General features: G+C 63.7%; 1 protein-coding gene across 1 annotated transcript in view; it reads right to left on the reverse strand.

The window, feature by feature from the left end:
- Window positions 1-15,115, reverse strand: part of LPCAT1 (lysophosphatidylcholine acyltransferase 1) — a 43,088-nt gene extending 27,973 nt beyond the window's left edge. Inside the window, exons 1-2 of the mRNA XM_012774119.3 lie at window positions 14,863-15,115; window positions 1,161-1,303 (exon numbers count right to left, since the gene is read on the reverse strand). Of these exons, the coding sequence (XP_012629573.1) occupies window positions 1,161-1,303; window positions 14,863-14,997 (278 nt within the window). The 5' untranslated portion in view covers window positions 14,998-15,115. The remainder of the gene's footprint in view (window positions 1-1,160; window positions 1,304-14,862) is intronic.
- Window positions 15,116-16,713: the final 1,598 nt, after the last annotated feature.

Genomic DNA, 16,713 nt, shown 5'->3' on the forward strand with positions numbered 1-16,713 from the left:
ACACTCTCATGCATGCGATGCACACATGCACGCACACACACAGAATGCTACGCAGCTAGTTTCTGCAGACCCTGATGCTCAAAGCTCTCATAAACTGAGGCCACGAGAAATCCTGGCCTTTCACTGCCACGGGACACGTCACACGGGCACACACACGCATCTGTGCGGGGCTGTGCGAAGGGAAGTTGCCATGGACCCGTCACCTGGGGAGCGGAGGACCTGACTCCTACACCAGAAAAGCCACCTCCGGGCTCAGCACGGGGAAAACAGAGCAGCCCGACGCGTCCCTTTTGCGAAGCCGGGGCCGCGCCCCAGAGGACTCCGCGTCACGGGGCAGGGGCGGAAGACAGGAAGCGCCGGGAAGGCTTCCCGAGCTGTCGCTGCTAAGAACCCGAGTGTTTACTCAGGTCTCCAGCCGCGGCCCCAGAGGGCAGGGCTGGGATCGCTGCCCAGACCCGCTGCTCCGCCGCGTCGGCCAGAAACAGGGCTCTGCTGACAAACCGCCCGGCCCTCACCACGCGGCAACCTGTTCACATAGCCCACGCTCGCCAAACCGGGTGGCAGGTGGCACCTCGGCGGCCCCCAGCGGCCGTTCCCACAGGGGCTGCCCCTCCCGCCCACAGCACCTGGGAGGTGCAGGCACCTGCGTGGGGGCACTGAGCCGGGCCCCCCAGCAGAGCCGGCAGCACCGCGGCGCCCGGTGCCCGCAGGGCCAGGGCCGTCCACTCACAGCCGGGCTGGGAGACCACGGCGGTAGAGCCAGAGCCGAGGGCTTGGGCGGGAGGGGTGTCTGGCTGTACAGGCCACCTCGCTGGGGAGGGCGGCCCAGGAAGGCTGGAGCTCAGTCTACGAGGAGGAGCCAGGGAACGTTCTGGGGCAGAGGGCCACGGGCGGGGTCTCTGTGTGCGGGAAGCTGGCATGGCACCACGCAGCCCTCACAGCCCGGGGGACGGAGCCTCAGAGCAGGGCCAGGGGGGCAGGGCCAGGCGGCCAGTTTCAGAGAGGAGTGGCGGGGACAGCAGTGCCCCGCAGGACGCTGCGCTCGGACGGAAGGTGGACAGGCCCCAGGCAGACCGACAGGGCCTCCTGCAGGGGTGGACCCACGGATGCCGGCTGCCGGACCCCCGGCCCGCCCAGAGCCCGGGGCGCCTGTGACTCACCTGCGCCACAAGGCCAGGGGCTGCTCCGGCTCCTTCTCAGCGGGTCCCAGCGAGGCAGCGAGCGCGAAGGGCCAGGCCAGCAGCATCATGAGGGCCGCCAGGAGCAGCCGCACGGGGAACAGCGTCAGCGTCATCACAGCCACCTAGGAGGGCAGAGGGACATCAGCTGCGGCACGGGCCGGGGTGCCACTCGGCTCCACTCCGGGCATCCCTGACCACACTTCTTGGGAGGTCAGCAGCGGGGTGGCGGGGGGGAGCCGCAGCCTCTCCTGCAAACTCAAGGGCGCCCCGCCCCCCGGGGCTCAGGGGTCCCCGGAGCCTCATCCAGCATGGAGTCCCCGAGACCCTTCACGTGGACACGAGGGCCGGAAGCAGCCGCCTGTGACGCCGGACGCTGGCTGCTCTGGAGCGTGCAAGGCTGGACCTCGGACCACAGAGAAGACACGGACGAGGGTGGGACCGACCGGCCCAGGGAAGACTCGGGCAGCAGAGCGGGCTCGGCGGGCCAGGAGCCCAGGACGGAGGGGAGCCCAGGACGAAGGGGAGCCCGCGCCAGGCCCGTGCAGAGTCTGCAGGACCAGACGCAGTTGCGGGTGCTGGGCGGGAGGTCCGTGGAGGGTGCGTGGGGGCTCCGTGGGGTGCAGACCCTCGAGTCAGGGCAGCAGCCAGGGCACGTGGGGGCCAGGGCGGACCCCTGCGGGGGAGACCACAGAACTGGGAGCGTCCCAGGGGACGGGCGCGGCAGCCAGACACGAGTGCTGAGGCACAGGTTTAGTGCACGGAAGTCGGGAAAGACAGAAGAGACTGACAGTAGGTTGGTCCCCGATTTCTGTGGCCTGCAGGGAGTGGCCCCGCTCCCCTCCCTCCGGTCTCTGAGGGTTCTTCCGGGTCTCGGCCCAAAGAGACACGGCGGGAGCCACACGAGTAACTGCAACTTTTCTAGTAGCCGCAGTGAAAGAAATGCACAGGTGGCGACATTTAATCTAATACGTAGTTTATTTTGCCAACATCTGCAATACCATTCGGCAGGTACTCGATACAAAAATCGATGAGATATTTTACTTTTTCCTGACGTCTGGGCCACGCAGCGTGTACCTTACATGCAGAGCACACGCCAGCCACACTGTGTGTCTCGAGTGCTCAGCAGTCCCGTCTGGCCGGCAGCTGCCTGTTGGACGTGGCAGCTCCGGCACCTCTCGGTTTCTGAGTTGGGGTTTCTGACACCCCCCCTGTCCCCACCTGCTCTGCCGGGGGCTGCTCTCATGACCCCACGGACCTCCAGACCCCCGTGGGGTCACGGAACAGCAGTGGTGACGGGCGTGTGTCCCAGCTACCATTGTCAGTACATGTTCTTCCTGGCGAGGAATCACCTTCCCAGGCCTCGCTCTCCAGTCTCGTTTTGCTTTAAACCACGAACGGGCGCCGGATCCTATCACGCACCTGTCCCGCATCTGCTGGGAAAAGGGTGTGCTGGTTCCCCCGTGATGTAGGAACAGGCTGCGTCTCACTCAGTGTTTCTGATGCCCAGCGAGGGTTTTCGGGCGGTGAGGTCCCCTGTCCCAACTTTTCCCCGTGTGAGGAACTGCCGGCTCGCTGGCAACGTGTGGGGAGGCTCACCCGGCTTGGGGAAGACTCGCGGTAACCTCCCTCAGCTTTCTCCTGTGGCTGCCACGCGGCACCGGCCGGTGAGCGCCTCTCCCGCCAGGACTTCCCCCCCGAGCCGTGTTTCTGGCCCTGCTGTGCGTCTAGGTTCTCCGTGTCTGCCGGGCTAACGGCAGTGCTCTTGTCAAGCGGGAAACATTTTCTGGAAGCAGACGTGGACTCTTCCCTCCCTCCTGCCTTTCCCTCGGGTCCGTGTTCAGACACCTGAGTGACGTTGCCAGTTCCAGCCTCCCGAAATTCACACCAGGGCCGACCTGCGGACCTGCCCGGCATCACCTGTGACCAGGACATGTCAGCCCGGGTTGCCGGTGCTTTTCTGTGTTTCTGACGTGTCTACACGCAGTGAGGGTCCGTGCACTCTGACGGGACCTCTAGTCCAACTAATTCCGGCTCCTGCAAGTTTTCTCTCTTCTTTTTTGAATTGACTCTCATGCTCTGAATGCTTTGAATTTACTCTAAGTTAATTAACTTTTCTTTCTTTGTAACTTCTGGAGGTCAAAGCTTGCGTCCTTTCAGAAAGGCCTCGTTCCCCACACTCACACTGAGCACACACAGCTCCTCTCACGATGCCTCAATTTAACTCACAAATGGGGAGGGAGCTTTTCCTTTACTCTTTTTTTTTGAGTCAGAGTCTCCCTCTGTCGCCCGGGCTAGAGTGAGTGCTGTGGCGTCAGCCTAGCTCACAGCAACCTCAGACTCCTGGGCTCAAGCGATCCTCCTGCCTCAGCCTCCCGAGTAGCTGGGACTACAGGCTTGTGCCACCATGCCCTGCTAATTTTTTCTATGTATTTTTAGTTGTATGGCTAATTTCTTTCTCTATTTTTAGCAGAGACGAAGTCTCTCTCTTGTTCAGGCTGGTCTCAAACTCCTGACCTTGAGTGATCCTCCTGCCTCGGCCCCCCAGAGTGCTGGAATTACGGGCGTGAGCCACCGCGCCCGGCCCTTTCCTCTACTTTAAAAACTTGTTTTAAACATCATGTCCCTTCCCACCCCTCGTCACCATTTCACCACGAGTTGCAGAAAACAGCCTGAGGATGAAGACGCGCCTTCCCTCTTCCCTTGCCTCCCGGCCGCCCCCGCTGTCCGGGCCCTGCCTGGGGACACTGTTCCCGGTGCTCAGGGCACTGGCTTCTCTGTGAGTGTTGGCGGCGGCTGTCTCTTCTCGGCCTGCAGAAGGGTCGAGTGACTGGATGGGCTTATTTCCCACTCCCATAAATTGTTCTTGGTGCCCGGCACTCACACTGGCGGACGCCGGACAGGTGCCAGAGCAGCAGGGCGGATGTGCTTCCGCACGGCACACCTGCGCTGCAGCCTCGACTGTTCCCACCACCAATAACGGAGTAGGGTAACAGTATTCCCTGGCATTCCGAAAAGAGCACCTGACCGCCAGGCCGCCCACGGCCAGCATGTGGGAGTTGCCCGCCAGGACAGAGGCTCTGAGCGGCGGGCGGGACCCCCACGGTTCCCAGGCAACGGGGGAGGCGCCGGCCAGGAGATACCTGGCGAGCTGTTCTGTGTCCTCATTTGGACAGGACACCACACCTGGGAGCCGGAGCTGACCGGGGACACCCGGCAGCGTGTGGCCACCACGGGGTGTCCCGGCAGAGCCACTCACAGACAGGGCATCGCTCAGGGCCACCTCCCTCGGCACAGGCAGGAGGAGAAAGGTGCACCTCACTGCAGCTTGCTTTTTCCTTCTAAAGAAAAAACGAGCACGGTGACCCTCACAGGTGCCCAGCCGTGAGCGAGGTCACCCCGCCAGCCGCAGAGGCGTCGCCCCGGGTACAGCACGGCACAGACGCCCGCCGGGCTCCCCAGACTCGGAAGACCGGCTCCCTCTCCATTTCCCCATCACCAAAACACCTCGCCACACGTCAGACACCCTCAGGTCCAAATCAAATGCCACATTCAAACAGGGAACAGTCATTTTCATTTCTGCAATTAATTCCAGCTGAAATACCGAAAGCAAAAATGAAACAAGAAGCTGCATCGCAGACCGCTGCCGTCAGCCTCGTCCTGCTCTTCCCTCCACGCCCGAGTCGTGGCCCACGGCCAGCGCCATGGATCCCGAGCCCACACCCAGCAGCACGGGTCCCGAGCCCACACCCAGCAGCACGGGTCCCGAGCCCACACCCAGCGCCACGGGTCCCGAGCCCACACCCAGCGCCACGGGTCCGAGCCCACACCCAGCAGCACGGGTCCCGAGCCCACACCCAGCGCCACGGGTCCCGAGCCCACACCCAGCGCCACGGGTCCCGAGCCCACACCCAGCGCCACGGGTCCCGAGCCCACACCCAGCGCCACGGGTCCCGAGCCCACACCCAGCGCCACGGGTCCCGAGCCCACGGCAAGGCAGGTGGGAAGGGCCCCGGGGCGGCTGCAGTGGGCAACGTTGTTCACTGGGTGTTTGCACTTCGCCCATTTACACAGATACCGTGTCCAGGTTCACAGCAGGCTCACCTGTCATTTCCTCGCTGACGTGACCTCGACCCTCTCCGTGACCTCAGACCTCGGCACCCACCTGTGCGGATGCAAGGGCCATCCGGCCTCCACGCACAACCTCCCGCCAGAGCCCGGGCCCGAGGCTGTACGTGAGCTGGCTCTCCTAGGCGCTCCCACTCACATCTAAAATTAAATACGGCTTTTCTAAAACTGGGCTACTTTTTCTTTCAAGCCCTCAGCCACCCCGACTGCTCGCCGTTGCTGTTGTCCTACTCCACGGCCCTCGCCCGAATCTCAGCACGCAGCACCCTGCCTGGAGGCTTCGTCCTTTAGTAATTCACTCGGCACCTGCCGTCCGCAGCAGGGTCACCGCCTGACCTCTGCGTCTGCTGTGTCCAACATAGCGAGGTTCAGGGGGGTCTTACGGGACTGATGCTGCTCTGAGCCACGGCAACCCTGGACCATGGACGGTCAAGAACATTCCGAACCTCCTGGGGGCCGGGCGAGCCCAGAGCCTCGCACACGGGGCCTCCCGGGGCAGGAGGAGGGGAGGGGTGGGGTGGCAGGTGGAGGACATAGGACGGTCTCTGGCGGGCACGGTGCCCTGCTGCATAGCAAGGAAGGGATGTGAAGGGTGCAGTGGGCTCAGCAGGGGCTGAGAGAGCAGAGACAGGCAGGACCCTCGCTCGCTCTGCCGTGGGGATCCCATCTGAACGCCTGTCTTGCCCACGGAGCTGCTCCCAGCTCAGGGGGTCAGAGAACCGCAGGGGAGCTCCACTCGTGGGGTGGGCACCGAGCCCCTCCCCATCCGCCAGCCCGAGGCCCGGCCTGGCGCACCGGCACGGCGAGGCTTGTACCTGCCCCTTCCCAGGTGGCCCACCCCCGCCTGCCCCTGGGTGGACAGAACCCAGGGAGGAGGGCCGTCAGTCGGGCTGCGTCCTGCTGTGGCAGCACCCCAGCTCGGAGCAGAGGCTGGTTTCCCGCCGTTGGCGGAGTTCCCACGGGAACCAGGTCCCGCCAAGGCCCAGCCTGGAGGCTCCACCTCGGCGTCACGCAGGAGGACGGGAGGTGGCAGAGGCCACGCCATGCCTGGCGTCCTGCTCACTTGCCAGCAGAGCAAGCCACGCGGCTGCCCACGTGGGACCGGCGGGAGTGGCCCGCTGAGCTCCGTTGCTTGGGGACAGGCGTCTCACGAGTGCCAGCGATGGCCGCAGCCCGGACGGTCACACAGGTCGGCCCTCGACTCTCGGGTCGACTCGGGAAGAGACGGAGCAGCCAGGCGGGCGGGCAGGGTCAGCCCCACGGCCCAGTGGGCCAGAGAGCGAGAGGCGCCTTCTCACTTCCTGCCCCTCAGCACCGGGGCCAACACCCCCATGGGGTCCAGGGTCCCGGCGCCCCCGAACTCCGGGCCGAGGACTCTGCAGTCACTGGAGAAGACGAGCGCGGCGCCCGCAAACGCCCCGGCACTCGCGAGTCGCTGCTGGAAACCGAGCAGCAGGAGCGTGGGGGGGAGTCAGGCCATCCACCCCCCTGCAGCCGTCTCCATGAGAACCCTGAGGGTCCAGGCCCAGCCCTGGACAGGGACACGAGAAAGACCCAGGACCCGCAGTGCCACCTGGCCCAGACCCGTGGGCAGAGCCGGTGCGAGGCCGGCACAGGCAGGTGTCTGGGTGTGGCGCCTGCAGGGCAGGGGGAGGGCCGGTGGGCTGTGGGCTCCGGCTGAGGAAGGCCTGCGAGTTCCTGGTGGGGCTTAAGCAGAGGCTGAAGGGACGAGGGGAGTGGGGTGGGGCTGCTGAGCCCTGAGGAGAGAGTCCCGTGAGCAGGAACGGCAGGTGCAAAGGCCCTGCGGTGGCGGAGGCCCAGGCGGGGCGGCCATGCTTGGGTGCCCACACAGATGGCCCGGTCCCCGCCTCAGGACGACGGGCAGAGGGCACATGCTGAGTTAACCCCGCTCCCAGGCCGGCCTCTGGGTCCTGCCCACACGCTTGCCGGGGCTGTCCTCACGCCTCCTGCTAACCGGCAGAGCTCTGCACACGCAGACCTCCTTTCCCCACAGGTTGTGGGAGGCCCTGAGCCCTGTCCCTGTGGTCCCCACGATGACACCCTGCACCCCGCGGCTCCGACGTGAAATTCCACAGCAATCCAAACTGCAGGCCGGAGGCCCGTCCTCCCACCCGGTCCCCCTGTGGGCTCAGCGCCAGGGGCCTGTCCCTCGCAGGTGTCGTGGGAACAGATGAGGGACAGAGGCAGAAACCCCAAAGCACAGGTGTCTGGGCCGGACTCTCCTCGCCCTGGGATGGCCCGGCTCCCGGAGCAGAAACCAGCGTCAGGTCCACCTGAAGCTGCAGGGACGTGGCCGCACCTGACCTGACCAGGCCGCTCACCTGGACGCACTGAGCTGCCACGGGCAGGACTTCAGAGGCCGCAGCCCCCCCAAAGCAGGGGGAGATGCTCAGAGGGGAACGTGGCCACCTGGTGGCCCCGGCTGGTCCCTCCCCCACTTCCCAGCAGTGGTGCCTCCTGGCCTGAGGCAGCGCCATGCCCACTCCCCTCAGGCCCTGCAGCCCAAGGAAATTCCTTATCTCCAGGACCCTCTGCCTTGGAGTGGAAGAATCCTGAAATTCAAGATTGGTGGCATTCCCAGCTGCTTCTACTTGCCGGTATTGGGCAAACACCTGCAGGAAGGCGGCAGGGTTTGCACTAAGAGCAACCCAAGTCACCTGTCCTGGGCGCAAGTCCTGGGCTCCCAGCTTTGGGGACCCCCAAGCACATCCCAGGCCATCGGGCCCCTCCAGCTGCAGGCAGCCCCTTGGCCTGTCCCACACCTCACCCATGCAGATACAGGGGGCACCCCCAGAACACCCTGACCCAACCCACCTGCAACTGAAGGAGCCCCTCCCTCCCGAACCCTGAGTCCACACCACCCTCTGCGGGGAGCCCCCAAGGGCTCTTGGCTCTGTCCCTAGCTGTGGGAGTCACCCCAGGACATCCTGCCCCCCCACCCCCACCCCCGCTGCAGGGACGGGTGGGAGGGCATGTTGGGGGCAGGACAGCCAGTTGGTGGGGGCAGGAGGCAGAATGGCCCAACCGCCCTGGGGTGAGGGAGAGGCAGGGCTCCCGATTTCAGGTGGGCATGGCCACTGACTGTGGCCACTGGGTGGTCAGAGCTGCTGACCAGCAGGACAAAGACAGTCTGGTGTGGAGGGGACGGGACAGGTCCAGTTTGGGACAGCTTCTGGACAGATGGGACCCCGAGAGGATGTCACAGTGACAATTCACACAGGAGCGACCAAACCCGTCCCTATCAGGGGGAAAGACTCACTGCTACAGACAGGTGGGTTCTGTGCCTTGCCCTGTACCTGGGGACGGTCACCCCCTCCTGGGGACAGTAGCCGGGGGTGGGGACGGTCACCCCCTCCTGGGGACAGTAGCCGGGGGTGGGGACGGTCACCCCCTCCTGGGGACAGTAGCCAGGGGTGGGGACGGTCACCCCCTCCTGGGGACAGTAGCCGGGGGTGGGGACGGTCACCCCCTCCTGGGGACAGTAGCCGGGGGTGGGGACGGTCACCCCCTCCTGGGGACAGTAGCCGGGGGTGGGGAAGGTCACCCCCTCCTGGGGACAGTAGCCGGGGGTGGGGATGGTCACCCCCTCCTGGGGACAGTAGCCGGGGGTGGGGACGGTCACCCCTTCTTGGGGACAGTAGCCGGGGAGCACAAATGGGTTCGAATATAAAACCCGGCCCCCTGCCCTGGGTGGGCATTCGGTGCCTGATCCGAAACGCACCCCACCCACGGGCGTCCTGCTGTCTTGGGGGCACTGAGGTCACCTCTGCACACAGGCCGGGCAGGAGCCTCCCGGGCCTCGGGGTGCTGCCCTCGACAGCTCTGCCCAGCCCTGTGTCTTCCCTAAGGGTTTGAGATATGAAAAATCGTAAGAGGTTTCGTTTCATTTTGTAAAAAGGCTTGCATGTGGCAAATAACTTTTTAGGAAAAATAACTCACTCGTTTGGCTCTCGGAAGGACACGTGGCTTTCAGGGTAAAGTCCGGGTCTGGGAAAGGATGTCGTACCCAGCGCTGCAGCATGTCCCGCTGCAGGGGGCAAGGCTGGGCCACGGCCAGGCCCTCCCCCAGGATGGCCCCTGGCAGCAACTTGGGGGCCAGCAAACACCACGGAGAGAGGGACACGGAGCGGAGGGAGGTTGCAGCAGACAGCGCGAGCATCATAAGAACAGCACTCACATCGAAAACATGGGAGAGAAAATAGGGAGAGAAACCCCAAGCTCACGATGCTGGAACATGACTGAAAAAGCTAAGAAACGCCTTCATTATTTTTATTGCAGTAAAAAGTAGCACCAAGGGTTGCACAGTGACTTAGGTTTTAGCAGGACAAACACCGGCCACGTTATAAAATAACGTTACTCCCAGGCACAAGCCCAGCACTGTGCTTTTCCCTCTGGGCTCGTTTTCAGAACATGAATAATGGACAACTGGATTACAGGTTTATGGAGTGACCAAGGCATTAGAAACACTGACTGGGAATGGCCAGAAGTCTGGGAATGGTCTTCCGCAGAAGATCCCCAAGAATGTGGTGGGGGGCGATTGCTGCCTCTGGCCATTCTGGGGACCGTAGCGTGGGGACACTTTTGTCCCGGGCTGTGTCTGGGTGAAGGGCCTGGAAACAGGAAGGTCAAGGAGAAACTGCCAGAAGCTCTTCCCGGGGTCTCTGAGTCAGGCAGGGCAAGGACCGGGCTCAGCGAGACACATGACTCTGTGGAAGCCTGACGCACTCTCCCAGCCAGATACGCCCAGCACAGGCCCAGGGCACCTTCTCAGACGCAAGCCAGGCAAGGGTGCGGCGTCTGCACCGTCCGGGCGCACCCTCCCAGCGCCCCAGGGCGCTCTGCCCGCATGGAGACGGGCGGCGGTGGGCACGGGCCAGACTCCCAGCGAGTGCAGGGAGTGGGGGGGTGAGCCCTGCACCTGCTCCCTCGGGGGGGCTCCTGAGTGGCCCCTGTCTCGGGCAGGGAATCCCTGAATTTCTATATGAGAAACAGATACTTAAGTTGCAAAAAATTACCCACGTTAGGCAGAAAATATTTAAATGAAAAGGAAGCGGCTCCTGATAAAAATCAGCACAAGGTGAACACTGACAACTTAAGGTAAACTCTTTCTCATAATAGAACACAGTGCAAGGACGCTGAGAGGAGAACTTTCAATAATTTAATTCCAAAGACCTACGGCTAGCTTAAGGTCGACATGCTTTGGGCCATAATCACAGGTTTCTGTATAAAACTGATTATGCTTTGTTCAATCAGCTGTACAAACAAAACACACACACACACGCTCATGTTAAAATACAATTTTAGGACAGAAGGCTATAAAAAATGAAAAATATAGACTTTTCCAACCTTGAACCCCTCTTCCCACTTTCCAAAGTTAACCACAACTAAGTTTTACGTGTGCATCCTTGCAGAAATTAGAAAGGACTGAGAAACACGCGGGATTACTCAGAGGAGAAGACCATGAGGTCCAGGGCTCCTGGTGAGGTCAGCAGACGTCCACCCCGGGCCAGCCCGAGCTCCCCAAGGCACCGGGACAGCACAGCACCAGGCCTCAGCACCTGCATCTGCACCACCGTGGCAACGCCACACCTGCCTCCCTCCAGCCTCCTGGGGCTGCACCGACAGTGACCAGGGCAAGGATGCTGGGGAGAGGACCCCGGACCTCTCCTGGACAACAAACACCAGGCTGTCAGACGGTGCCTGCTCCAGGGCCTCCCGGGTGTCCAGAGGGGCCCAGACCCTGGGAAGCCCCACCCTCCTCCACCTCCCCCAAGGGACCTGTGCTCCCTGCAGACCCTCCACCAGGGCGCAATGGCCCCAGGCCCACTCTGAGGTTTGCTGCCCACAATCCCGTGGGGCAACCCCGTGTCCCCCCCACATCTGCTGCACGGTGCCGACCAAAGAGCTGCTCCTTGTTCAGCCTCATGGGTGGAGCATCCAGACACCCGGTGGCAGCTCAGGGAACCGGCGTCCCCGAGCGTGCACCGGGGGTGGGGCACTGGGGGCCCAGGCCATTCTGCAGACGCAGCCACCCACAGGAGTGGCGGGGGTGGGGGGTGGGGGGGGAGCGTGCAGGGCATGGGACTCCCTGCTCCAGGATGGCCGTGCCTGGCCCAAGGCAAGGCAGGGAGAGTGGAATCTTGCCCCCGTGTTCTTTTTGTCATCACAACCCAGGCATTTGGATAAAAACTCGGAGAAAACGATGGCCCACTTTTGGGTCAATTCCAAGCAGGGCCACCATGCAGGGAGGGGTGGACTCTGTCCCTGGATGCAGAGCTCATAATCCTCTCTGTGGATTACCGGGCAGGGTGCTTAGCAGCTGCCCCTGCTGCCTACGAACCAGCAACACGTCCGGGGACTCGGCTCCCAGGAGGACTGGAAGCAGCTCCGCTTTCCAGGAAGTCAACCCCCCTGACCTGGCTCTGAGCGGCGGGGACTTCGGAAATGGGGAAAACGAGTCACTGCAGGGGGGGAAGGGTGCTCACACCCACGGATTCCAAGGGAAGTACCGCAGAACCCCGGGTGACAGAAAACCACTTCATGACTCCAAAACCAACAAATTACCCTGTGACTATGAACTTTGGCTGACATCAGCAACAGCCAGTGTTGTGCTATTCATGGTTCTGCATTTAAATCCATGTCCTTGCTCTAGCCAGGGGGTAAAAGACAGCACCATGTTTCCCCAAAGATAAGACCTACCCATAAAATAAGCCCTAGCAGGATTTCTAAGCATTTGCGCAATAGAAGCCCTACCCCGAAAATAAGACCTGGTGACGGGCGTGGCTACGCAGTGTGTCTACACAGCCTGTGTATTTCGTCGCGGAGCGGTAAAGAAGACGAGCAGCCCTTCTCATTTGCCCCATGAGAGCTCCAAGGCTTGACATGAGACACTGGGGTCAATGGTTCTAAAGGAAATAGAGTTGCAAGAAATTCAGGATGGAATCCGGGGTTTGGAGAGTTAAGATGATGTTCCAGAAGAAGACGCCTTAACTATATCTGAATTAACATACACTGTTGTACTGTACTTAAAAAAAATAACACATCCCCTGAAAATAAGCCCTAGGGTGTCTTCTTGAGGAAAAATAAATATAAGACCCTGTCTTATTTTCGGGGAAACACGGTACGTTTCATAAACCCAGATGATTCTGACACGTCTTTTCAGATCTTCGCATGGTGTTTTTCTGTCCGAAGAGATGCCTAAGCTCCTCGCTAAATCTGTAGTTAAATGACAGATGGACTGGCCGGAGGAGGTGACCCGCAGGGCGTTAATCCCGAGACATGTGGCGGCCCCTCCCAGGCAGCGAATGCTCACAGGTAAATGCAGGTATCCACCATTTATCTCAGCTTGGAATTTAGGCAGGTGAGTGTGTCAGTCCCTACAGGATCCATTTCTTCCTTTGGGGAAGCAACTTTTCTTTGAAAGACAGGCCATTTCACTCTGTGGAAACTTTTGATATTATATTACATAAAAGTAAAAGCTTTGCAAAGCAATGCTTGGTGAAAAGCAAAACATTTCTGCAAAGGGGACCTCTGAGAGCATTTACAAACTATCCCTGGCCACACACCGAAAACATCTGAGCAGTAACATTTTTGTTACAAATGCACCAAATTACTCCAACTGGGGCCTGTGGGGCATGGTAACAAGGCACAAAGTATTCCTCCCTTCAGCGGCCACCACATCCACACTAAAACCAGGATCTCACCTGCAGGGCCCTCCCGAGAGGAAGAACGGCTCCCCCAAGCTCCTAGTCCTGTGACCCCTGCCCGAGATCATCTGGGAACAGTCCCCACCCCGAGTTCTTGGAGCAGAAAGAGGCCAGGGCCTGGACATCTCTGACCCTCCCTGACGTCTGCACCCGGTGCGTGTGAGTCTCTGCTTCCTGCCAGGGCAGTGGGCACACGCTTCGGGGCAGGACAGACCCGGCCCCTCCGGGTCTGTGCTAACCAGAGCTGTGACTGTGACAGAGGCACACAAGTGGCCTCCAGGGACCTCAGGGGAGGAAGGAGCCTGGCCTTTCACCCAAGACCTCAGGGAGGGGCAGAGAGGCTGGGTAAGTGCCAGACAGGGTGAGGACAGGGTGACCTGCCTGGGGGTGGGGGCTGGGCAGGGAGAATCCTCAGGAACCACAAGTAGGGGTCAGGACTGCAACCCGGGTGCCCAAGGAGGAGGGAGCACCGTGACCCCCACCCCTGCAATGGGCACAGAGCCTGGCAGGCGACGAGTGCAGATCTGTGCATGAGCAGATGCCGCAGACGGGGCAGAGCGGGGGCGGGTGGGCAGGGGCCAGTGCTGCCCTCACCTGAGTCATCGAGACATAGAGACGGGGGACGAGGCCTGGGCGCCAGTTTGGGGACGGCCTTGCATGTCACCAGGAGGGTTGGCACCTTCCTGGACGGCTCCCAATCTGCTCACCATTTCCTTCCCACGGACGGGGGACAACCAAGTCCACCAGGGGCGTTGAGGACGATCTTTACAGGTTACAAACTCCCGTCCCCAAAAGAAGTTCTGTCGCAGCTGGAAATACGCTCCCATGAACCGGTCCACCGCAGGCGACCCCGACTGTGGCTTCTGTGCACAGTTCTGGCGTCCGAAGCGAGGCCCCTTGCCCGCGGTCTCACAGGACAGCGCGCGAAGCGGGGACGTCACCGCCGTGCCAACAGAGCAGGGGATGAGTAGTCCGCAGCGTCGCAAGTGCCGGGCGCTGTCTTCCCGCACCCCACACCCACACCCACACCCGGAGCGGCGCGGACACAGGCCTCCACTCCCCGCTCTCCCAGCCTGGAGTCTCGGCACCAGCAGGCTGTGCCCTCCCACGGGGACCTCGTCCCTGTGAAGCAGAATGTGGTCACAGGCTCACCCCCAAGGGCGCATCCCTCCAAGCAGGAAAAACGCACACAGCCCAGAAAGCCAGTCGCAAAGAAGTGGGAGCCCTCCTGTCTATCCCCAAGGGAACCCCCGCCAGCCCCCCACCGTCCCTGGCACGACTCCAACCATCCAGTCCCCACACACACACGAGCTCATCAAGTGACAGAGGCAGAGGCAGCCTCCCGCCCGCCCGCCCAGCCGCCGCGAGGGGACGCCGGCTGGGCTCCGCTGTCCCCGCGGCCTGCGACGGGCGGGAGGGAGTGCGCCTCGGAGGACGGCGCGGGACCGGGATGCGGCTCCGGCTCCGTGCGGGGTCCCAGGTGAAGGGTGCGGGGCTGAGTTCGGGGTGTGTGATCGGGGAGGGTCTCAGGAAAGGGGATTTAGGGTCGGGCTCAGGGTGCGTGATCGCGGTGCAGGGATCTGGGGAGAAGAGGTGCGGGCCAGACTCAGGATGCGGGACCGGACAGAGGCGGTGAGGAGCTAGCATCCGGCGCGGGCGGCGGGCCTCAGAGAAGTGTGGGGACCCGGCCGTGGCGGGCTGAGGGGTGGCCGCAGGAAAGGAACCGCTGCTCGCAGGGCCGGCCAGGCCGCGCCAGGTCCCCTCCGCGCGCCCTCCCCAGCCGCGCATCCCACCCGGGCCGCGAGCGCCGAGCGCCGGAGCGCACCCACCTGGGCCTTGCGCAGGGCGCTGAGGCGCAGCTCGTGCACGAAGGGGTTCCGCCCCGGGGGCGCCAGCCGCCGAGCCTCGCCGGCCCCTGCGCTGGAGGCGGGGGCGGCCCGGGGACCGCATCCCCGCAGCCTCATGGCCGCGCGGCCCAGCCCAGGGGAGCGGGCGGGCGGGCGCCGAGCGGGACGCGGAGCAGGGCCGGGGCCGGGGGCGCGGGGCGCGGGCAGAGGATGCGCCGCGGCTGGAGTGGGCCGGGCGCGCGGCCGCGCAGGCGCGTGAGGGCAGCGGCGTGACGCGGGCGGGGCGGGCCGGGGGCGCGGGGCGGGGGCGGGGCCGGGGGCCCCAGGGGCGGGGCCGGGCGGGGCGTCCCCATGCGCCCCGCCTCCCGCCAGCCGAGTGAGGCCGCCCGTTGCACCCGGCTTCCCTCCAGGCTGGTGGGGACCGGGTAGGGGCCGCCGGTCCGGGGGCGCAGGGGCGCTGGGGCGGGGGCGCCTCCCGCAGTCGCAGGACCACAGGGACCCCGCTGGGCCCGCTGCCCGGAGAAGGGGAGGTGCCCGCGGTCCACGAGGCCCGCCACGTCGCCCCTTCCGCCCTCAGCCCGCCAAGGCGCGGAGGGATGGCCGGCGCAGACCCAGGCGGGACAGAGGAAGGGGCGGGCACGCGGCCAGCACACGTCCCAGGGGCTGTGGGTGCGGAGTCCCGGCATCGCCCGCCTGGGAGCCTGGCCCCGCCCCACCCCGAGGGCCCAGGGGCAGGGCCGGGCCTGGACGCACGTGTGAGAGGCCAGTGCGGTCTAGCCCAGGTATTCACTGGGGCTACGGGGTCCCCTCTGAACACAGGGGTCCACTCAGACCACAGGGCCCACTCAGACCCCTGGGCCCACTGACCACAGGGCCCACTAGGGCCACAGAGTCCACTCTGCACACAGGGGTCCACTCGGACTTCAGGGTGCCCTCAGACCATAGGGTCCACTAGGATCTCAGGGTCCCACTCTGACCCCTGGGCCCACTCTGACCCCTGGGCCCACTCTGACCACAGGGCCCACTGACCACAGGGCCCACTCTGACCCCTGGGCCCACTGACCACAGGGCCCACTCTGACCCCTGGGCCCACTCTGACCACAGGGCCCACTCTGACCACAGGGCCCACTCTGACCCCTGGGCCCACTGACCACAGGGCCCACTCTGACCCCTGGACCCACTCAGACCACAGGGCCCACTCTGACCCCTGGGCCCACTCTGACCCCTGGGCCCACTGACCACAGGGCCCACTCTGATCATAGGGCCCACTCAGATCCCTGGGCCTTCCGACCACAGGGCCTACTCTGAACACAGGGCCCACTCAGACCCCTGGGCCCTCTGACCACAGGCCCCACTCTGACCACAGGGCCCACTCAGACCACAGGGCCCACTCAGACCACTGGGCCCACTCAGACCCCTGGGCCCACTCTGACCACAGGGCCCACTCAGACCCCTGGACCCACTCTGACCACAGGGCCCACTCAGACCACAGGGCCCACTCTGACCCCTGGGCCCACTCTGACCCCTGGGCCCACTCAGACCACAGGGCCAAAGCCCGGGCCCCAGGGCCCACTCTGACCCCTGAACCCACTGACCACAGGGCCCACTCAGACCCCTGGGCCCACTCTGACCCCTGGACCCACTCAGACCACAGGGCCCACTCTGACCACAGGGCCCACTGACCACAGGGCCCACTCTGACCACAGGGCCCACTCTGACCCCTGGGCCCACTCTGACCACAGGGCCCACTCAGACCACAGGGCCCACTCTGACCACAGGGCCCACTGACCACAGGGCCCACTCTGACCACAGGGCCCACTCTGACCCCTGGGC

This window comes from Microcebus murinus, chromosome 11 (assembly GCF_040939455.1).
Source record: "Microcebus murinus isolate Inina chromosome 11, M.murinus_Inina_mat1.0, whole genome shotgun sequence".
Classification (NCBI taxonomy): Eukaryota; Metazoa; Chordata; class Mammalia; order Primates; family Cheirogaleidae; genus Microcebus; species Microcebus murinus.